Here is a 22,761-nt window from a genome sequence, read left to right as displayed (position 1 = left end):
GAGGGCACTTGTGGGGACTGAAGAACATAGCAGGTGCCCCCCCCCCACACAGCCAAGCTCCCAACAGAACCCCAGCTCCCGACCCCCGCCAACCCCCAGCTCAGAGCCCTCTCTTCCAGTAGAAGATTTCCCGGGGGGCCCCTGAGGCTGAGTCTCCCTACTCTCTCAGCATCTTATAATTGATTTCTTGAGTCAGAGGCCACTTGCTTCTCATAAAGCCAATTCCGGGGCGGGGATGGGGGGGGTGGGAGGAGAAAAGGCAGGAATGGAGCAGAGGAGCTGTGCAGAAGGGGCATTTGGTGGGATGGGGATTGTGCATGTTTTCTCCCCAACATTGTACGATGAAAATTTTCAAGCCCAAGAAGTTCAAATAACTGTCCAAGGACCTCTCCTGCCTCCACTGCCCAGGTTCTAGGATGAACATTTAACTGCACTTGTTCTGTTGCCCATCTATGAGACTGTGGGAGAGGCAGAGCCAAGCTTCATTGCCAACAGGATGGACCCTTGGCTGGGATAGAGGGGCTCGATCCTGGGGAGGTGGCCTCAGAGATCCAGCATAGGCGGCCTGTCCCTCTGGCCTTGCTGGGGCCCCATCTCTGAGCCCTCTAACTTCGTCCTTCCCCAGGTTCTGCCCTGCCTCTGTCCTTTCCTCTGTAAAATAGGGATTGCAAGCAACAGTCCTTAGTCATATGTGCTAGCACCTAGTCACAGGACCAGTGAGTCACAGGGCCATTGTGAGGACGGCCTGAGCTCCTATCTGTGAAGTGCCTAGCAGAACACCTCATGCGGGCGAGCCCATATTCCCACTGGCCATTCCGTTTGTGAACAGCATCTTCCATCCCTGGCCTGGAACAGCATCTGGCCTCTGCCTACACCGCTCACTCTGGCCGCAGGCCTGGGAGCTCCTTGCGCTAGGGACGCGAGTTCATTCTGCTGGCTGGGGCCTGAGCACGGGGAGCACAGGGCAGTTCCCAGCAAGAGTGCTCTGAGTTGATGTTTGCAGGGATGACTGGAGGGGAGGCAGATTTGCTCAGTGAGCATCCCCTTCTGCACCTGAAGTGGAAGGCCCACTGAGTCCCCAGGCACACACAATGGGTGGGGTGAGGGGTGGGGAGGGCCCTTGATCATCATCTATGCTCATGGTGGTCATTCTGCGACAGGGTCCATGATAAATGCTTTTCTGCATTAGAGCCTCACATAACCCAGGAAGTAGGGATTATTATGCCTATTATATGGAGACAGAAACTGAGATGTTCAAAGGCAATGATCCACAGCTCTTCGGCCAGCAAAAACCAAGGCTAGCTCTTGAACCATATCTGGCTTAAGTCCCCAGTCCAGGATCACAACCCTGCACCGCCTGGCCCTCCATCTCACCAGCTCTGGGCTTTCTCTCAAAGCATTGCTCTCCTCTGCGATGCAGTGACAGGGCTGGACCACGTCACTGCTCACACGCGAGGCTCGGAGGGGGGCAGGTCTGGAGGGAAGCGACAGCAGGAGGGGTCAAGGTGACCAGCTGTGAGGCAGTGGGACTGCTCAGCAGAGAAGGGCCAGCCCCTCCCTCACGGGGATCCTCAGGAGCTGGGGGTTCCCTTCCGATGGGCCTGGGGGCCACATGGGAATCATTGGGGAGGGTATGGCTGGACCCAGCGTGCTGGGTGAATACCTTCTCTACCCTAAATTCCCCTCCCAAATCCCAGGCCCTTCCAGCTCCCATGACATCCCTGGACACATGTTCCTGGATTCAGGGGCCTGATCTGGCTTCACCTTTCCTCTCTGCCTGTGGCCAAACCTGGTAGACAGAGGGCAGATGGGGCCTGCGGCAGCCTGGCACGAGAGAGAAGCACCTTCCCTCCGGCTTCTGCCAAGACTGGCTTGACGCAGGCTCAGGAGCCAGGCTGCCGTATCCTGGCTCTGCCACCTCTTAGCTGGGTGACCTTGGCAGGTCCCTGAGTCCTGCTGTACCTGTTTCCTCATCTGTAGTGTAGGGATCGTCCTATCTCCGGGATAGGGTTCGAAAGTAAGGTTTTAGACCCTGGTCTGGCACCTGGCAAGCTCTGAATAAATGTCATTGTCCCCAATGTGGCTGTGATTACTCTCAGGGTCACTGCCCACTCCTCACCCATGCCTGGGGTCCTGCCATGCGGGAGTGCTCCCCACTCTGCCAGACTTTCCTGATCCTACACTGTTGCCTATAGGGTTCCTTCTGCCTGAAATGTCCCTGTGGGTCTGCCCCCATCCTACGGGGCCCAGCCATACACCTCCTCCTCCGTGAAGCCTTCCTGATTGCCTCCCCCTGAAGGAGACCCTCCCCTGGGAACTCCCCCGTCCCTCAGCTTGCACTCTCGTCTCCCCCCCCCCGCCCCCTTATTTTCCTCCTGCTGGATTCTGGAAACCTGTGCTCTTCTCTGGCTCCCTCATCCTTCAGGGATTCCTGCAGGACAGACAGTAGGTCTCATATACTTCCATTGTCCTCAGAGCCTAGAGGTCAGGCTCGGGATGCAGAGACAGGGGCTGGGGATCTCCATGTGCCATTCACTAGCCACAGGATCGCAGGGAAGTTGTTTCTCTCTCTGAGACTCAGGCTCCTCGTCTGTAAAATGGGCATAACTACAGCCACTGTCTCAGCGGCATGCGGGAGCATCAAACAGGAGCGTGCTCACGAGGACAATGCCTGGCACGGTGCTGCTTGCTGCTGCCGTGAAGATTATTGTGATTACTAGGTTTATTGGTTTTTAAGATGATTGCTCCCAGGGACTGAGTGAGGTAAACCCACCCTCCTCCAGAGGGGGAAACTGAGTCCAGGGATGCTCTGCCAGCCGGCAGACGAGACAGGATGGCTGACTCCTAGGCCAAACCAACCTGGCACGTGGAGTTGGCCTCAGTTTCCCCTTCTGTACAGGAGGTGGTGGGATTCCTTCGCTCTCCCCAGGAGAGGCGGCAGGCAGCAGACCCTGCTCCAGGGGCCGGCTCACAGTTGCCCTGCCCTCCCTCCCAGCTCCGATACAGCTCTGTTAACACCTGCACCCTCACACTCCAGCCTGCTCCTTAAATCACGGGGCCCGAGGCACTGCAGTTTCAACGGCCACATATCACCTGTAATTAAGGGGCCTGTCCCAGGGAGGGGAAGTTTTTCTGCTGGAGACACTAAATCCAGCTCCCGGTGGTGAAGGGGATAAAGCATCACACTGACCTAACACTTGTCAAGGCTTAATGATGCCCCCGTGGGCCAGCTCCGGGGGGGGGGGGGGCATGTGGTGGGAGGTTGGGGCCGAGAGGAGCTGGGAGTAGGTGGAGGGAGACAACCGTGGGACGGATACAGAGCCCCTGGTCTGGGGGACACTGCAGGAGCACCACGCAGGAGCAGGTGACGGCCGCCGGGGGGCGGGGGGCAGCCCCCCTGTCTGCACAGTGCCAGGGAGCAGATGGGTCTCTCCAGCTTGGCTCAAGGGGGCACAGTGGGCCCCTCTGTGAGAAGCTACACGGGGGCTCCTTAGCAAGGCGGCCTGGGTTTGAACGCAAGCTCTGCCACTCGCTTGCTGGGCAACCTTGAGCAAGTTACTTAGCATCTCTGGGCCGGGTTTCCCATCAGAATGGGAACAACAAGGCACCTGTCTCCTAGAATGGTGAGGATTAAATGAATTAATATATTTCATATCCTGGAGCCAGTCTTGGCCCCTGTAGCTGCAAAATTCACCTTTATTCTGGCATACCTCCCACATGACAGCTGTTCCCCCAAAGCGAGAACACACTCATCAGGTCTCAAAATGCTGGTCGGAGCAGGACTTGTACAAGTGAGGGATGAATGGGCGAACGGTCTGCTTCCCTCACAGGACGGCTGGTGACACCAGCCCTGTGGCCCCAGGAACAAGCCGCACAAAGCAGTACGCGGCTCGACGAAGCTGCCTCCTTCCAGCCTCCCTTCCCCGTCGGAAAGGTCACGCAGCTTGTCCGTCTCACACCCGGAGTGCCCTCCGGAGGCCGGGTCTCCACCCCGGCTCAGGCCCTCAGGTCCCCACAAACTTTTGGGTTCATACTCTAAGCTTCCCTTCATGAGCAGACTCGGTCTTCTCTTCTGTAAAAGGGGGACACTGATCTTCCGGACTTCCCAGAAGGCTGAGCTGACGGGGCAGCCCAATTATTCCACACTGTCCCTGTTGAGAGGAGCTCTGGTCTCTGGCCTAGGCCCATACGGCTGCCATATTGTCCCCCACTCAGAGAGGAGCGATGTCCCTCCGCCTCCCTGGCAGCCTCACACAGAGGGAAAACTGGGGGCTCTTCCTTGCAGCATCCCTGAGCTCAGATCCCAGCCCACTCAGCGCTGTGGGATGTTTGGTAAGTTCCCTACCCTCTCTGTGCCGTGCCCAGTGCCCACTGAAATGGAGGCAGCATAGGGCCAGCCTGCGGTGGGGAGACTAGGGTCTGGACCGGGTTTTGGAATGTGCTGGGCCTGTGGCTGAGTGCACAGTAAGCTGCCGTCAAGGGCATGCCTCCTTTGCAGGCCCAGGGTTCAGACAGGGAGGGATGGAGGATTCCAGAAGCCTGTGCAGGAGGTGGTCAGCAGGCTTGGGCCTTTGGGGCTGAAGCTGGGAAGTGACTGTCCTTGGTCGATGACCCAGTTAGCTCCAAAGTGCTCCTCCGAGCCCCAAACCCATCTGTCTGGCCCCTGTCTGACCTGGCTCTTAGCTGGTGACCTGAGCTAGCGGGAGGCCTGAGGACGGGCGGGCAGTATCTTTTCTCTGGGTCCCTGGCCAGGTGGAGGCTCTCCAGGCACTTAAGTGTGCCATCTCTGAACATGCTCTCACATCCCTCCTGGAAGACCCTGGCCGCCCTGGCCCCAGTCCTCCGGGCTGTAGACCCCTCCAGCAGCCGAGCCCTGCCAGCTGTCTCAGGTCCCCGAGGCCCATCGAGCCGTCCCCTCAGAGTCTCCCACGAGCAGTAAGGGGGCCTGCAGATGTCCTAAGGACCACAGCCTTGCCTTTCCACCCCAAAGCCCATCTCTTGCAGTCACCGTCTGCTGAGCGAGACCACAGGTCTCACCGGTGCCTTCTTAAGGACCATCTCCGTCCAGGGCTGGGTCCTGCCACGTGCTCCCCATCTGGTCCTATCTTTCCGATTGGTCCCCATGTCCTGTGGCTTCTGTCTAGAAACGCCTCACACGTCCAGCCTCTACGGCCCCCGCCCTGGGCTGGGCTGGGGCTATCTCTCCCCCTCCCGCTGCCTGCCCTGTCCTCAGAAGCCGCTGGCAGACCCAGGCCTTCAGCTCTCTCTAGCCCCCACCCTCAACAGCCCCGTTTCCAGATGATGTAACTGACGCTGGGGAGGGAAGCAGTCTCTCACAGCGGGACTATTGGGAGGGGGCCGGTGAGGCTGCTCTTTCCTGGTGTCTTCTGCAGGGCAGTACGGGACCCCATAGTCCTCACTGCCTGGCTGGGAGAGCTCCCCTCGGCTGCCATCACTTCCTGCGGCCCTGACCCCACTCCCCGGCCCCGCGGACACTTCCAGGGTAGAGATCAGGACAAGGTGACAGTAAACACATCGCCCTTTTTGAGAGCACTCACAGTGACCTATGACACAGGACATTTCCTGTCCCAACTGGGGGAGGGGGCTGGTGCTGCTGTAACCCCCATTTAGCAGATGGGGAAACTGAGGCTCAGGAGATGAAACAAATCACTTGCCAGTGTAGGGCAGTGGCTCTGCTGAGGGCTTGAAGCCAGGCTGCCTGGCTGAATCCAGCTCTCCCCTTGATGAAACAAATCACTTGCCAGTGTAGGGCAGTGGCTCTGCTGAGGGCTTGGAGCCAGGCTGCCTGGCTGAATCCAGCTCTCCCCTTGCTAGGCCTGTGCCTGTGGGAACATTTTCTAGGCTCTCTGCTTTCACACTTGTACAATGGGGAAGGGAGTCGTGGGCCTCCCTCAGAGGGCTCTTAGGACAATGAGTTAGCAGAGGCGGAGCAGATCTGTGCCCGGTGTGCAGTAAATACTCAAAAACATTTGCTGCTTTTATTATCGGGAATTCCAGAACTGGGTTTAAAAATCTATGGCTGAACCCAAGGCCCATCCCCTTCGCCACTTCCCAGCTCTCGAAGGAAGTAAATGAAGTTTCCAGTCAACCTACTTGAATAGAGGAATGACTCTTCATGCGGGTCCACGCAGCCCTCGCCCAGCTCCGATCTAGAGGATCCCGGGCACTCACGTCACTCACCCAGAGCCAGTGGGAAGAGGGACAGGGAAGGGTGGGGGCTTAGAGGTGGGTCTGCCGGACATTTGCTTGGGAAACAATAGTGCCCAGACCTGGCCCTCTGGACCCTGGGGGGCATCTAGGGTGGGAGGTGGAAGTTTGGTTTCCCCTCTCCCCCTCAGCACCCCAGACTCCTCTGTGGCTCTGGCTTGGATCCCAACCTGCCCCCTATCTCCTCCTCCTAGTCCTGAAAGCAGCCTTGCTCCCCAGAGCCTGTGGCCACGGCAACTGCCTAGGGCCAGTTCATACAGTGTGAGCCCAGAAGGCAGCTCCTCCACTCAGGCTCCAAGACGAGAAATGAGCCGATCATTACCCACCCAGCAGGCATCATGAGCTGTGGGGAGGGCTTCGTGGCAGCCCTGAGTCTCGCCTCCCACCTACCCTGCCTGGGGTACCCCAGGGATTCTCAGACCAGCGGCCTCCCTCCACAGACCTAAGCTGTCTCCTGGACTGCCACATACTCAGGGCATGCGCTGGATCTGCCCGGGAGACGCACATCTCCCCATGGCCGTGCTGCACACAGGCAAGCGTCTCGAAAGAGGTTCTGCTGGTGCCTGCTTTCCTGCTAGCATCCTTTACAGGCAGAGCTCTGTTTCTTCCTTCTGCTCAGGCCAATGGCAGCAACACCAGGTCTTTGAGGGGTACAGGCTCTGCCCGAAGCCCTCAGATCTCCCAACACCCTTGGAGCCACAGACTTTTCTTCTTCCCAGGTCACAAGAGGCCCTTGACATTCCAATTATTGGTCCTGGGAACGTGCTCCTTTTTCTAGAGAGGAGCACAAGGCTGGGTGTCCAGAGGATAAGGTTCAGGAATCTGGTCTTAGAAAGCAGAGTTCCAGATCTCTAGAAATTCTAGTTCTGGCCTGGCCTCATGGATGTGAGCTCAGTTCTGGCACACGAAGTAGGTTCTTTCCCCTGGGAGCTTTGACCAGCCCTGGGGGAGCTTCTTTTCAAGGGAAAGCTTGAGGAACTGGTCCCAGGAAGACTTCCCGGAGACTTGCTGCCCCAAGTCAACAGCCGGGGAGGGACAGAGCAAGACTGGAGATGGCCAGATGGCTTTAAAAAGCATCAGAAATAACACACGTAAGGAGAGATGTATAGGTCAATGGAACAGAATAGAGACTCCTGAAATAAATCCTCACACTTATAATCAATCGATTCTCAGCAAGGATGCCAACACAGTTCAGTGGGGGGAAAGAAGAGTGTTCAAAAACGGTGCAGGGATGACCAGACATCCACACGCAATTGATGGAGGCAGAGGGCTCCTCCACAGAATGCAGAAAAATTAACTCGAAATAGATGAGAGTTTTCTGTCTCCTAGAGTGGCCAAGAGTCTGCAAGAAGGCATAGGAGAAGAAGGTGGCTCCTACCCCTGCCGTCGTGAAGAAGCAGGAGGCCAAGAAGGTAGTCATTCTCCTGCTTGACAGAAGGCCCAAGAATTCTGGCATCAGACAGAACATCCGGCCCTTGGGGACCTCACCGACTGTGTCAAATGACCCCGCTCCAGACTTTAGAAATGTCTAAAAGTGCCTCCTACGATTAACTAGTTCAGGACTGCCAAAGGGCTACTCCAGTGCTGGCCCACAGATTCAAACTGGAGACAAAGCCAGAGAAGAAGCAGAGATTGCTGACCCGGGCTGAGAAGAAAGCTGACGGCAAAAGGGAGGTCCCCACTAAGAGGCCACCTGTCCTCCCAGCCGGGGTTAACATGGTCACCACCTTGGTGTAAAACAAGAAGGCTCAGCGGGTAGTGATTGGTCCTGCTATGGTTCCCACTGAGCTGGGTGTCTTTCTGCCTGCCCAGTGTCGTAAGATGGGGGCTCCCGACTTCATCGTCTGGCAGAAGGCCAGGCTGGGGGGTGTCTGGTCCACAGAAAGGCCTGCACCACTGTTGTCTTCACACAGGTTAACTGGAAAGGCCAAGGAGCTCCGGTTAAGCTGGTGGAAGCCATCGGGACTGATTACAATGACAGATATGATGAGATCCACCGTCACTGGGAGGCAATGGCCTGGGTCCAAAGTCAGTGGCTCTCATTGCCAAGTTGGAAAAGCTAGAGGCCACCAAAGGACTGGCCACCAATCTGGACTGAGTGGACGCTGTTGAATTTTCTGTACATAAAAGTAATAAAAAGTTATCTTTCGGGCAGTGTCAGAAAAAGGAAGGAAGGAAGGACTGACAGACAGATGGAGGAAAGGAAGGAAGAAAGAAACCGTAAAACTGAATGTTAGAGTTTTAAACTATTAAAACTCTTAGGAGAAAAACAGGAGTAAATTGTGACCTTGGGTCAGGCAAAGCCTCCTCAGCTAGGACACTAAAAGCACCAGCAACAGAAAATAAATGCAGGGAGTGAACTTCCTCCAAAGGAAACCCTTTCATCCTTCAAAGGACACCGGTAAGAAAGGGAAAAGATAACTCACAAAAGGGGAAAAGATATGCAAATGTTACATCTGATAAGGCCCTTCTATCTGAAATAAAGAACGCGTGCAGCTTAATGATGAAAATCACCTAGTTGAAATGCTCCTGCGATCTGAAGGCATTTCTGCAGAGAAGGTATCCAAAGGGCTCCAGAGCACAAGAAAAGATGATCAACATCATTAGCCATTAGAGAAACACAAACCAAACCCACAAGGAGAACCAATTCACATCCACCAGGATGGCTGTAATCAACAAGACAGGCAGTGGGAGTGGGAGTGGGTGACGGTCTGGAGAGATGGGGACCCCCAGGGTGCTGGAGCGAAAGCAAGATGGTGCCGCTGCCTGAGGTCCCTCTGAGGGTTAGACTCAGAGTTACTGTTCGGTCTAGCAATTCCACTCCTCGGCATACACCCAAGAGAGCTGAAACTATATGTTCACACAAAAACCTGCCCATGAATGTTCCCAGGAGCATTACTCGTAACAGCTGAAAAGTGCAGATGTCCGTCAACTTGTGACTGTATAACAGAAATGTCGAGGGATGCCTGGGTAGCTCAGTCAGTTAAGCCGCTGCCGTTGGCTCAGGTCATGATCCCAGGGTCCTGGGATCGAGTCCTGCCTTGGGCTCCTTGCTCGGCAGGGAGCCTGCTTCTCTCTCTTCCTCTGCTTGCCACTCTGCCTGCTTGTGCTCTCTCTCTCTTTCTCTCTGACAAATAAATAAATAAAATCTTTAAAAAAAAGAAGAAAAAGAAAGAAATGTCGTGTAGTGTACAACGGAATAGCACTCAGCCATAAAAAGGAAAGAGGGACTGATGTGCATTCCAATATGGATGTAGCTTGAAAACCTAACACTAACTGAAAGAAGTCACAACAGCAACAAAGACCATGTATTATGTGATTTATATGAAATTCATATGAAATCCACAGAGATTATTATCCACAGAGATAGAAGGTAGATTGGTAAGTGTTGCTTGGGTGGCTCAGTTGGTTGGGCACCCGACTCGATTTTGGCTCAGGTCATGATCTCAGGGTTTTGGGATCAATCCCTGCATTGGGCTCTGCTGTGCTCAGTGTGGAGCCTGCTTGGAATTCCCACCCCCCCACTGCCCCACCCCTCCCCACCATTCATGCGTAGGCTCTCTCTTTCTCTAATAAATAAAAAGAGAAAGAAGGAAAGTAGATTGGTGATTCTTAGCCTGGGGTGAGGGATATGGGATGGGGAGTCCTTGCTAATGGGTATAGATTTAGAAAATCTTCTAAAATTGGTTGCACAACTAAAAGTGTTTGCACAACTCTGTGAGTGTGCTAAAAACCATTAAATTGTACACTGTAAGTGAATTAATTATATGTTACATGAGTTATAGCTCAATAAAACAGTTTTTTAAAAAAGGAAGAAAAGCACCCAGATGCACTTAATAAAAATCCAGTAAAACGTACTGAAAAAAATAAAAAGCAAGCTATGCAAAATTGATTAATAACTGCTTTCTGCAGGGGGACCTATCTCCTGGCTCCAGGTTTTGAAAGCATCTGGTCTGGTTTGGTGCCATGAAGGCCTTGGGCTCCAAAATTCTACCTTTATCGGCCATCCTCATTTGGAAGCCTACACAAGAGACACAGGGATCCCACGAGAGAGCATTTTCTTAGTGCTTACTAATATGTCAATAATAGTCGAGCAGAATGGGTACATGTGGAGGATGTCTTTGCCTTTGTTCTGCCGCTGTCTGGCTGGGTGTCTTTGGCAAGTTCCACACCTATCAGTTTCCTCATCTGGCAAAGAAATGGCAGCACCCATCTCCCAGAGCTTTAGAGATTATGTGATAGGTTAGTTTAGGAAGACCTTAGCCCGGTGTGCAGCATGTTCATAAAGGCTCAGCAAAGGGCACCCCATGCGCGTGGGAGTCAGATGGCAAAATCCTCTTCTGATGCTACCTCCTGGCTCAGCGACTACTGTGGGCCAAACTGTGTCCCGGAGAAAGATGTGTTGAAGTCCTAACCCCCAGCCCCTGCGAACGTGATCTTATTTGGGAAAAGGGTGTTTGCACATGTGACCAAGTTCCGATGAGGTCCTTGTACATCAGGGTGTGCCTTGATCTAATGCCTGGCGTCCCTAGGAGAGGGACGTGTGGACACAGAGATCCAGAGCACAGAGGGAAGCTGCTAGTCATCTCCCCTGATGGCACCTGAGCTCCACGAGGCAAAGGATTCCTCCTCCACTGCGTCATCAGCACCTGGAACTGCACTTGGCCCTGGGAAGATGCTGACTCAGACAGCGTGGGATTAGGTGCATGAATACCTCAAGTCCATGCACCCAGGCCTCACCTTCTTGGAAGGCCTTGTGGAGCATCTGTTCGAAATACCCCCCTTGCCCCAGGCTGGACCTGCCTCTGCTTTGCTCGACCACCCTCTGACACCCACAGGCTCCAGTGGTCTCCTTGTTCTGTCTGCCCCCCCCCCTTCCTGCCTGGTCTGGCCCACGAGGACCAGGAATTTTGTCTGGCTCATTACTGAAGCTCAATTCCATGATGTACAACAGCCCCTGGAATGTACTAGGTGCTCAATAAATGTCTGCTATATGAATGAACAAATGAAGGCTGGATGAATGAATCCGTGAGATTTGGAAGGCCTGCAACTGTCGAATCCATTTTAACAACAACAACAAAAAAAAAACCCTTCTGATGCTTTTACTAGAAAAACAGTTCAGTACTGGACTTGTCCATGTCACAAGTGGGCACTGACCTGGATTTGGACCCAGGGTTGCTGGGCTCCAAGGGTGCTCCTTTTAGAAGGTTTGAGCAGCAAGGGTCCCAGGGTCGAAGTGGATGAGCCGTGCCCACGGGTCTGGGGCACAGGAACCCTCTGAATTTTTGAGTGCCACGTGTTCCTGGGCAGGGAGGGCTCGGTCTCATGGAGACCCCACCCCCCGCTATCTTGTTTCTGCATAATCCCACCTTGTCACCCCCATGCTTGCTTGACCTTGTGTTATTAATGGCCTTTGTGTCAAAGGTAGGGATGTGTCCCTTGGGAGCTCAGAGCTGCTGTTAGGTGCACCAGCTCTGGGCTCGGGGTGACCTGGTGGACACTTGGGGGATCCCCTTAGCCTGCAGAGCCTCCTTCCTTCTGTGAAATGGAATGATGGTGCCTGTCTCGGGGGACACTCGTGAAGGTTGTGTGATCAACAGTGTGGCGGCCACGCAGCCTGTGCTTGATGGAAAGTGGCCTAGATTTTTCGCTGCAGGTTGAGAGGGCCCCCTCGGGGGCAGGCCTGTATGGTGAGGGGGGCAGAGAAACCTTGGCTCTTGGCCTCCTGGCGGAACCAGGAGAGCAGCGTCTCTCGGCACTGGCGGGGGTGGGAAGTGTGGGTTCCCACTTAATTGATTGTAACATCGCACCCCGAACATGCTCCCCGCATAACCTGCACCCCCGAGAAGAGCCTCGGCAATCCTTCCGTGACTGTGTATAATGTGTTCCTGGGGCCCAGCACGCAACTTTCAAATTGGCTTACAATTTATCTGCAGCTTGGATAAAAACATTTTAATGACTGTGTGCAGCACGAACCCTCGGTGTCACCCACGGGGCTCCCAAATGTCTTTTCCCACCACATAGCGGGGATGTTATAGGCGTGAAATTACAGCCGCTCTCACATTTTGATCTGCACCCCGAGGCCCGTGGAAACTGCGCGGTAGAATGTGCTAGATGCAGATTGAGTGGCAGAGGATGGGAGGCTGGCTCAGGAGCACAACTGTGCTGGGCTGGGGATGCGTGCGGGGGCTGTGGGACGGGCCCCGTTTCTCGTCTCCCTTTCCCCCACCGACTTAGGAAGTTTCCCTTGACCCCCAGATCAAGAAGGAAGCTGTCTTGCCCCACAGCTGGTGGCCACAGTCCTCAGGGTCCGTTGTCGGTCAAAGGAGACCCCAGCTTTCAACGGCCTCCCCTTGCTTGGAGGGAGCGTGTTGGTGCCTGCGTGTGTGGTTGTGTGTGTGCGTGCGTGTGCGTGTGTGCGATGAGCGTGTATGCCATGTCACAGACCAAGGCAAGGAGCAGGTTATAGAGCTTCATGCCTGCCCTGAAATATATTCAAAGGAGTAGGTCCGGGAGGGGGAGGCAGAGTCACGCAATTTTCAAGTCTTTCTAACTGTGCCTGATGTGTAACCGGCATGGTCCCTATTTGTCGTGAGAGAGGTTATTCGCCGAGCCCTCGGAAGGTGCCGGGCGCTGGGCTCAGGGAACTCTATCCTGGGGATCATCTCCCGGAATGGCCCCACCTTGGCCAAGCCACTTCTTTTCTGAGACTGGGTCTGGGCGACAGGTGCCGTGAGGTCATGGCTCCCAGGCTGATGTGGGCTGCTGGAGCACAGGAGCTGCACAGGGGACACACCCTCATGGTCAGACCCCTGTCTCTCCCAGAACACCAGAACACCCCACCCCCCAACCTTCGGGGTCTCGGTGAGCCACAGAAGGCATGCCGCTCTGCTGCTATGGGACGGGGACGGCCACAGCCCTGCAGGCCCAAGCAAGTCCTTTCCCTTCCCCGAGACTCAGCCTCCATCTGTGAGTTGGGGATGGCAGTAATCCCGACCCAGAGGGGCTGTTGTCAGCCTCAGGGGACACGCTCTACTGAAAGCACTCTGGACCTGGCGGAACCAGCAGAATGCAGATGCGGCTGTCATTAGCCAAGCTGGGGTCTGTCCTCACTCCTCCCCTCAGTAGGAGGCCAGGAAGAGGGGGCAGGCAGAGGGATGCGTTTCCCAGAACCAGGGCAGAGCTGGGTCCCTGTGCAGGGACTCCGTGCACGAAGCTGTGGTTCTCAGACTGGCTCCTCAGAGTCATGAATGGTCGATGAGACTCCCAGCAGCAAGAAACAAGTGACCGCAGCTGTGCCCAGGAGCACACAGGCCCGAGACAATGGTACTAAAGAGGATAAAGTCCAACCTATGGAGATTTTTGGCTGCCTCATCTGGGCTAGGGGCTTTGCAAACATCACTCATTCATTCAAAGATATATTATTTTAGAGAGAGAGTGCAGGAAATGGAGCAGAGGGAGAGAATCTCCAGTAGACCCCCTGCTAAACACAGAGCCGGATGTCAGGCTCCCCCAACCCTGAGATCATGACCTGAGCCGAAACCAAGGGTCGAACCCCTAACCAACTGAGCTACCCAGGTGCCCTGCAAACTTTATTCAAATAAAAAAATCCTTACAACTACTCTAAAAGGTAGCCCCCCTTGTCCCTATTTTACAGATGGGAAACTGAGGCCCAGAGAGGCTAATGAACACAATGATGGATCTGGGATTCTGCCCCAAACCTGTGTGTCCTTGTACAACAGGGATATAACATCTCCTGGCTCATGGGGATGTCGCCAGGATTCCATGAGACAATGGGCAAGAAGCCAGAAGCTCATGCACTATCAGGCACAGGCTAAGGACAGACAGTGGCTATGATGTCGGCTCAGCTGCAGCTTTGGTGAGCACGGGAGGATCTGCCCCAACAGGGGACAGCTGGGCTGGGGCGATATAGCAAGCACAGTGACCTCTATGCAGTGGGTCCATCAGAGGATTGACCAAGATGGGTGAGTGCTCTTTCAGTAAGAAGCCTGCCCTCAGGTACCCTGAATCTCCAGAGGTCAGAGCCTTTCCCTGAGTCTGGGGCCACTGGGGGGTCCTAACCTCTCCCTGGTCTCCCCAACAGCCTCAGGCTCATCAGCTCTCTACTCCATCCCACATGGCTGCCACCTTCTGTCGGGAAGAGCCCAGAAGCTCACAGCTTCTTGCTGCCCAGACAATGAGAATGGAGGAGAAAAGTCTTGGCCAGCTGTGCCACAGAAAGAGAGAGGAGCACACCGTCTTGCTCAGCCGGGACCATCAGGCTATCTGTGCAGTTCTGGTCAGGCCCACAAGATCTCTCTAGGCCTTGGGTTCGTTGCCTGGCAGGAGGGATAACGGACTGACAGATGTCAGAGCTAGGAGGGGCCTAAGAACCATCTGGTTACAAGTCCTCCTTGAATGGAGGAGAAGACAGAGGCCATGGGGGGAGAGCAACCTGCTCAGGGAGCTTTGGTGAATTCATGAGGAAGGTGGGCTTACTGGTGGAGGTGGCTTTTGAGGACTTGGTCCTTGCTCACATAGAGAGAAGCCTCAGCGGGAGTGTCTCTACTGTTTCCAGGGGTGCAACAGCTGGTGTGAGAAGCAAGATGCCTGGCTTCTGGCCCCAGCACTGGGCTGCTATCCCAGGAGGATTTTGTGATCCTGGCTGTGTGACCCTAGGCAGGTTGCTTGCTTTCTCTGTGCCTCCATATCTGTGTCTGCAGAAAGGGGCTGATAATACTAGTACATACCCTCAGGTGGCTTGTGAGGACTGAATGACAGATATAACATGGGACGTACAGCCGGAAGACTCCAAGGGCCCTCCTTTGGTCCTCTGCCCAAACTAGCTGCCACCTCACCTGCAGACCCTCTATCCCATCACCCGTCTGATTTTCTGCCCAGGATTTGGCACTGTCCACGGCCTCTATGCGCGCTTTACGCTTGGCTCATGCACCCGATACAATTCCCCAAGGACCTTGTCCTATCAAAGGAGATACCCTTACCTAGCACATAGTAGATGCTCAAGAAATATCTGATGGATAGATGACTATGCACAGATCCCTCATCAGACTGGGAGCCCCTGGATGGTGCCCCCTGAGTTTTGTTCTTCACCAGATTCCCTGGGGTGACCAGCCCAGGGGCGGGCACCAAGAATGCTCCTTCGGTGAGGGGACGACTACAAGAGGGAAGTTTTCCTGGCATGGCCACTTCCTTGCAGCAGCCCAGCCCCCAGGAAGCCAGAACTTGCCATGTGTTGCTGCTGCCGGAATCAAAGTCCCTCTGGAGGTCTGGCCTTTGGAGGTTTTCAATTTCCCCAGAAGCGGTATCTTTCCATGGGGCCTTTATGCTTTCATTGATTGCCTGACTACGACAAGCTTTGTTTCCCTGGTAAGGATCATTTGATAAGAAGATCAGAGAACGCTAGAGCCCAGAATCAGGGCCAAGTCCCTGGACCACGGGCAGCGGAACTGGAGAGTGTGCCTGATGAGAACGTCAGCGCCGACAGAGGCTTCTGAGATTGCTGGGAGCAAAGCCCTTGTTTGACAGATGGAGAAAGTGAGGCTGGGCTGGGGACAGCCAGAGACACGCGCTCACATTACTATTCTCATCTTGCAGATGGAGAAATGGAGGCACAGATACAGGGTCAGACCCCAGGAGGCCCCACACGGAGTCCAGTGCACGCCCTCACCAATCACTTGATGTTTCCATGTTCCAGGAAAGGCCGAGGGAGGTCCAGGTTCAGGATCCCTCTCTGTAGCTGTATGCACCGCCTCCCCCAGGGAGGATCCCAGATTGTCCTGTCCCCAGAGGGGGACCCGCCACCCCTGCACTGTCCCCATGGGCATTTCTGTGAACTTAGCTCTTGGCTTCAGCCTGGAAAAATGCTCTCACAGCGGTCTTCACACTGCCCAGCCCCTCCCTCCCTGTGTGTCCTCACTGGGTCACAGGGCCCGGAGCTGGGGGTCCATGAATGATCCATCGAACCTTCATCCCACCCCTGCTTACAGGCGTGGACACGGAGGTCTGCTGCCCCTCGGGAAGCCCTCATTCCTCAGTCCTCTGTCAACTCCTCGTTTGTCCCAGTCAGGGTGTCAGAGCTCCTCCAAAGTGCCCAGGCCATGAGGACCCAGGGACGAGGCCCGGCCCTGCTGTCCCGAGGGTGGGGGGTATCAGGGTTGGGAGAAGGGCTTCCTGAGAGGAAGTGGTAAGGCCACACCTGTCCTACCTTGGCAGGGCTGGTCTTCTCGCTCCTTGGAGGTGAGCGTGGGAAAGAAGAAGTTTCACGGCCTCCCAAGAGACACAGCAGCAGCTGGTTCCTGGGACAGCCCCCCTCCGTGCACGGGCGCATGCGCGCGCGTGCACACACACACACACACACACACACACACACACAGCTCCTCGCTGTGACCCCAGGGGCAGGGGGGGCTCTGCACTCACCCATGACGTTGAGGAAGATGTTGCCCGAAGCCAGGACCACCTTCTCTCTCGTGGCACGGTCATAGATACCCACGTGGCATTCATAGGGACCATTGTCTGAGATGCGGACCTCGGGCAGCCTGGGGGAATGAGAGGGGTGGGATGAAGGCCGGTCATAGGGCCCTGGAAAGCACAGCACCCCCACCCCCCCCAAAAGAGTCCCCAAGACTCACCGTTCAGCCTTCTGGACCGACCACGTGCTCCAGCGCTAGGCTGAGGGGAGGGGGAGCAGCAACATTTATGGAGCACTGACTGTATGCCCGGCCCTGTGTTCGACACTTGGAGAGGTGAAGGTGTGTGTGTGCGGGGGTGTTCAACTGGAGTTGTATCTGGGCTCTTTTCAGTGTCTGTGAGTTGCAAACAGTAATGGTGCCCCCCACCCAGAGGGCCCCAGGTATGCCCGGAGTGAGAGGCACCTGCTGTGTGGCCCAGGCTCAAAGCTGAGCCCTAGCGGGTCACCTCACTCCGCCCTTCACCTAGGATCCCTATTCCCACCTCGTAAATATGGAAACTGAGGCTCTAGAGGAGGCACAGATGTCCCCTCGTCCACCACCACCGATATGGCTAATAAGACCCAGGATGGGAACTTGAATTCCTCTTTAGATACTGAGTTCCTGTCCCTTTGGGTCCAGCCTTGGGGGCTTGAGAAGAAACACTAAACTTCTCATCTCCAAGGAGCCCCTGTCCCAGCAGATCAGCACTCCCAGTCCCTCAAAGGGTGAGCCTATCCGAGCACAAAGAAGGGAGGAGCTAGTTCTGCCTGGGGTCCTCAGGAGGGTGCGGTGGCCCGGAGGGACGCCGGCTAGACCATTGCTGCTTCAGGGAAATCGCTGGGTCCTCTGGCAAGTTCCAACCTTCTCTGGACCTAATCATGCAGCCAAAGGGGAGGCTCTTTTGGCCACAACCCAGAGGCAGTGGGGTCTCTGCTTTTGGGTCTCAGGTTGTCACACCGTAGCACAAAATACAAAGAAGCTCACAGTCACGGTTACAGTCAAGGTCACGGTCACGAAACACTAGCCACCAAAGTGGCCCCTCAGTCCCATCAGAAAGGGGCAGTAGGGGAAGGAGAGGGTGGTGGTAAAGGGCATAGGCTCTGCCTGTGGGTCCCGCCACCCCAAGGAGGGAGGTTCCTTCAATCCAGCTCTCTGCTCCCACCCTGACGTGAGCGTGTCCGCTCTCTACTCAGCCGACCACCTGCTCCCAACAGCTTCTGCTGCGCACTCCAACCTCAGAGGCACTCTCTTCTGTCAGGTCCCCGGCCCCTATCTTTGTCTCCAGCTCCGTTCCCTCCTGCCTCGGTGTCCCCCCCACACCTGAGCCCTCCGCCTGGGTTCCACGCTCTAGGCTCAGAGCAGAGCCCGCCACACATTAGCATAAACAAACACCTTCATTTACATAGAATACACAGAGGTTGACATCTGGTCTACTGACTGTCATAAAAGAACTGGGAGATCTGATGTTTTTCATCAGGGAAACTTTGAAGGAAAGAGGCTGCCTTCCTTCCCTCCCCGCCCGCAGAAGAGCACCCTGTCAGCGGGAACAGCAGGGAGTGACTGTGTCCCCTCGGGAGCTATTTTGTTTGCTTGTAACTCAGCTAGACTGGAAAAGCAGCCCCTCTATCGGGCATCGTTGCTGAGTGACAGTCACCTAGAGTGACATGTTTCGGTAACACTCACAGGTATCAGTTATACGGTAAGTGACTCGTGCAGGTGACATGTGTGCAGGTGACATGCTCAGGAGACAGCCCCCTAAAGAAAGAGGCTCAGGAGACACATGTAGCTGGCAGCCACCCAGGTGATGTAGAGGGAATGGTGACAGGGTTGGCACCCAGGTGGAAACGTGTAGGTAATTGCCATGTGGGTGGTGCACGCAGACATGTTTAGGGGAGAGCAACACAGGTGACATGTTTAGGTGCTATGCTGATGACATGCTCAGGGGACAGTAACATAAACAGTATGTTTGGGCGACTTGTGTCGGTGACACAGAGCAGGTGGTAGAAGACAGCTCAGGGGACACCTGGATTGGTGCTTTGCGAAGAAGGCAGCCTTCCCCTTAGGACTTTGTACAGACTCGGCTGTTCCTTCTCTGGGCTCCCTACCTACTCCAACTGTCCCAGACCCGCTGGTGGACACTATGCTCCCTCTCCCCGACCACACTCAGTGGCCAAGTCCTGGGCTCTCCACCTCAAACCCATCCTGCCCTATAGGCACATCCCTCCTCCCCACCCCCCCCAACCACCACCTTTTCTCATTTGGAATGTGGGGCAGAGGTTTCCCTGGTTCTTCTGCCCCTGCTAATCTCCCTCCAAATCCGTTCTGCAGGTCAAACCCAGATCTTTTCAAATGCAAATAGAATTAATGGCACTTCCTAACCTAAAGTCCTTCAGACTTCTCTCAGCTCTTGAAGATTAAGACTCGTATCTTTGTCCTGGCCAACAAGGCCCCCAGGGTTGCTCCCTGCCACATCTCCAGCACCTTTTAGCCTTGCCTCCAGCTCCAACAGTGTTCTTTCCATTCCTCTCATTGCCAAGTGCCTTCTTGAAAAGTCAACTTCATTTTGGAATCACTTTAGATTGACAGGAAAGTTGCCAGAGAATACAACATCCCCATACGTCCCTCACCCGATTTCCCTCATTACGAACGTCTTAAACCACCGTTGTACTTTGTCAGATGAAGAAGCCAACGTTGATACATCACTATCAACTCAAGTCCAGACTCTTTCTGGATGTCCCTGGTTTTTCTGCCACTGTCCCTTTTCTGTTCCAGAACCCAACCCAGGACCCTTCAGAGGTGACCAAGGTACACTTAGCCCAGCGCCTTGTTTGATTCTGCACTCTTGCTTGCAATATTCTCTTTTCCTGGGAATGTTACATTTTCTTCCCCTGGCTGCCTCCTGCAAGTTTCAAAGGAATGGTCACTTTCTTAGTGACCGTCTGGACCTGGTGAGGGTGGTGGATGATGGCCCCGATGGCCCTGATGAAGAGCCTCCCTGTATCCACGTCTCTGGCCAATCACCTTGCAGTTCCTCCCATCTAGGGGTGGAGTCTCTTCCCATTCTTGGCCTCTTGACTTTGACCAAAGGATGCGTAGGAGGGATGGTATGCACATTCCAAGCCGAAGTCTCACAAGATCTCTCTCTGTACCCCCTTGCTGCTCCCTTCCCCTCACTCCTGCTCTCTCTCCCTGCTTCCTCCCTGCGAACAAATCTCTGATGTAGACAAGCGCACACAGAGACATAGAGAGAGGGAGGTGGGTCCTGGATGGCCCAGCCATTCCAGCCAAGGTCAAATGCAAGAATGAACCTAGCTAACCCCTAGGCTCATGAGCAATAATAATTCATTGTTTTAAACGGTCCAGGTTTGGGATGGCCTGTTATGAAGCAGTCGTGAACCGATCCAGGAGAACTTGTCTAAATTGTCACTGATGACTTCTGCCGGTGACTCTCTAACATCCTCCTCCCTTGCTGGGAAGGCGGGGTCAGCCTCTGGTTTACCAGCAGGTCCCACGACCATGTGTGGTGCTTATGGTCATGGTCCGTACTCAACCAACATTCAGTACCTGGGCGGAAACCTTCCAGAAGGCTGTGGAGTGAGCATGGAGAACCCTATTTCCCTCTGTGCTGGAAAGCAGGTGCAGAGTCTCGTTCTTACCTGCAGACCCAGCAGCTTCCAGTGCACGGCTCGGATTTGGACCAAACGCCTCATCTGAGCTCGTGCGCTCAGTGCTAGCCTTCCAAAGTGGATTAAACAGCCTGGTGATCTCCTCTCCCCAGATCTGAGTGGCATTGATCTGCGTGCTGGATAAAAGGCCTTGCACAGAGAGTGGGGCCCTGAGGGGCTGGAGCAAGAAGACCAGCTCTCATCAGCAATGGGCTCCGATCAATAAACTATTAATAACTGCAAAGGTTTCTGGCAAAATCAGTGTAATGCAGTTTAGTGGCTGGAGTTTACCAACACTGACAGTGGCTCTGAAGGGCATGTAATTGTGTTTTTGAAAAACTAGACACAGAGATGGGGGGGGCACCAGCTGTCCCCATGGCCTCCGTGGCTCAGGTTAGGCCATGCAAGGGCTGCTTGCTGTGGCTTCTGCCAGACCCAGGGCCAGCACTAGTGTGTAAGCCTACTCTGTGCTACGTCCCATGTTGAGTCTTGGGGGTGAGAAGCCAATACAGAGATGCCAAGGGTTTGGTTCCTGCCCCCGTGCCTTTGCCCAGGCTATTATCTATGTCCCATGTTGAGTCTTGGGGGTGAGAAGCCAATACAGAGATGCCAAGGGTTTGGTTCCTGCCCCCGTGCCTTTGCCCAGGCTATTATCTCTGCTTGGATCCCTCTTCCTTTCTTGTCCACATGGCCAGCCTCTAGCCAGCTTTCAAAGCCTATCCGGTGATCCTCTGCCTGTGCTCCCGCCCCATCAGAGGTTGACAAGGCGACAAAGAGTAATTCAGGAGTTTAGCTCGGAGCCAATGGGGCATCACGGTCCAATGGACTAGAATCCCCTGTATAATAGCAATCCTATGTACATAACATGACCAAGGTCAGAGAGGAAGCAGGTGGGTGCCATCACCTGAAAATAAGCCTGGCAGATGCCAGAGCTGGAGAATTGTCTCTGGGTCCCACCGCCTCCACCTCCCCCACCCCCACTGCTCCCAGGATCTTCCTTCACCAATAGGCAGGTGAGTTTGAGCGTTCCGGTACCAGAATTTGCTTCCCCGCTCTAGAGCGCATTTCTATTCTGAGCCCCACCGCTGTCCAGGTAATGAGAGCCATCTGCTTCCTCCCTGCTGGGAGAAACAGGATGGCCTTTTATTTTCCTAAATTTCCTTCCTCCAGCTTCCGGTGGGCCCCCTCAATTCCGCTGACTGCAGTTCCCAAGCAAGTTGGGTTCACATTCTCCATGCCTGACCCGACTTCACAGCCTCCGCTCACCTCTCCTTTCGTGGCTTTGTCTCTCCACTGGGAAGAGTCCCATATTTGCACAGAATGGAGGTGGTAGACTCAGGAACGGGGTGGGCAGGACAGGGAGGAAACAGAATGCGTCTTCAAGTTTCCCTTGCTGTATTGTTAGGGAATCAGGTGATCCAGTGAGACACATGTGCAGATATCAGAAAACTAAATGAATGAACGAGACCTGTACACTCAGAACAGAGGCTCGTGCAGGGTAGATGCTTGTCGGTTTCTTCCCCTCACACCTTTATATGATTACATTTTTAAACATTAAGCACTAGAAGCACCAGGCGCTGTCTGCACTGACTACGACTACCTAGACAAGAAGACAGGGCAACATTTTAAACAGCAACATTGTAACACTATAAAACATCCTTTCTATCCAGTATGCCTACACGTCTCCATACTTCTTGGAAGAAGTCGGCTGGACGTTAATGAGGTTGCCCTAGGATCAAGGTCATCTTGACGAACTCCAGTCTTATCCTACCACATCTTACGGCTAGTACCGTGTGTTAGGTCTGGTTGTCCCTCTACTTCATACAGGTCTCTGGGATCCTCGCTTCTCAAAGGAATTTTTTGTTTGTTTGTTTATAACTTTGTCGAAGTATGATTGACAAACAAACTGTGCACAAAGTTTACACATTTGATGGCTTTTGACATAGGGAGGTATCACTGAGGCCATTGCCACGATCAAGCTCATGAACATATCTGTCATCCCCTCCCCAGGTTTCCTGGTGTCCATTTGTAATCCCCCAGCCCCCCAACCCCTGATCTGCTTTCTGTGTCTGTAGATCACATTTCGTAGGATTTCAGGTAAAATGATTTTTTTCTATGAGGAAAGCGTGCGTGGCATTTAGGTATGTGCTTCTAACCCTCTTTCCTTCTCATCTCTCAGGAGAGAGGAAGTTGCAGGACAGGTGACAAGACACCTGCTCTTTTCCTTTTCTCCCGTCGGCCCATTCTGCTCTGTCCGCAACCTCGCCACCTGTATTCTTTCTTGCCACCCCTCCCTGCCAGATGCCCATCCTCCACGCCATCCACTCCCTACCCTCCTGCCAGAGTGACCTTATCATAGTGCGATCTGGCAGGTCCTTTTCCAACTTAGAACCTTCCCT

At 54.4% G+C, this 22,761-nt stretch overlaps 1 protein-coding gene and 1 pseudogene across 1 annotated transcript in view; one reads left to right on the top strand and one right to left on the bottom strand.

The window, feature by feature from the left end:
- IGSF21 (immunoglobin superfamily member 21) overlaps positions 1-22,761 on the bottom strand; it is a 234,704-nt gene that overhangs the window by 22,671 nt on the left and 189,272 nt on the right. Inside the window, exon 4 of the mRNA XM_059137465.1 lies at positions 16,666-16,784. Within this exon, the coding sequence (XP_058993448.1) occupies positions 16,666-16,784 (119 nt within the window). The remainder of the gene's footprint in view (positions 1-16,665; positions 16,785-22,761) is intronic.
- On the top strand, positions 7,536-8,326 carry LOC131808996 (large ribosomal subunit protein eL8-like; annotated as a pseudogene).

Source organism: Mustela lutreola, chromosome 10 (genome assembly GCF_030435805.1).
Source record: "Mustela lutreola isolate mMusLut2 chromosome 10, mMusLut2.pri, whole genome shotgun sequence".
In the NCBI taxonomy this organism is placed as follows: Eukaryota; Metazoa; Chordata; class Mammalia; order Carnivora; family Mustelidae; genus Mustela; species Mustela lutreola.
The sequence above is the reverse complement of the archived record's forward strand: the minus strand, read 5'-3'. Positions and strand labels throughout refer to the sequence as shown.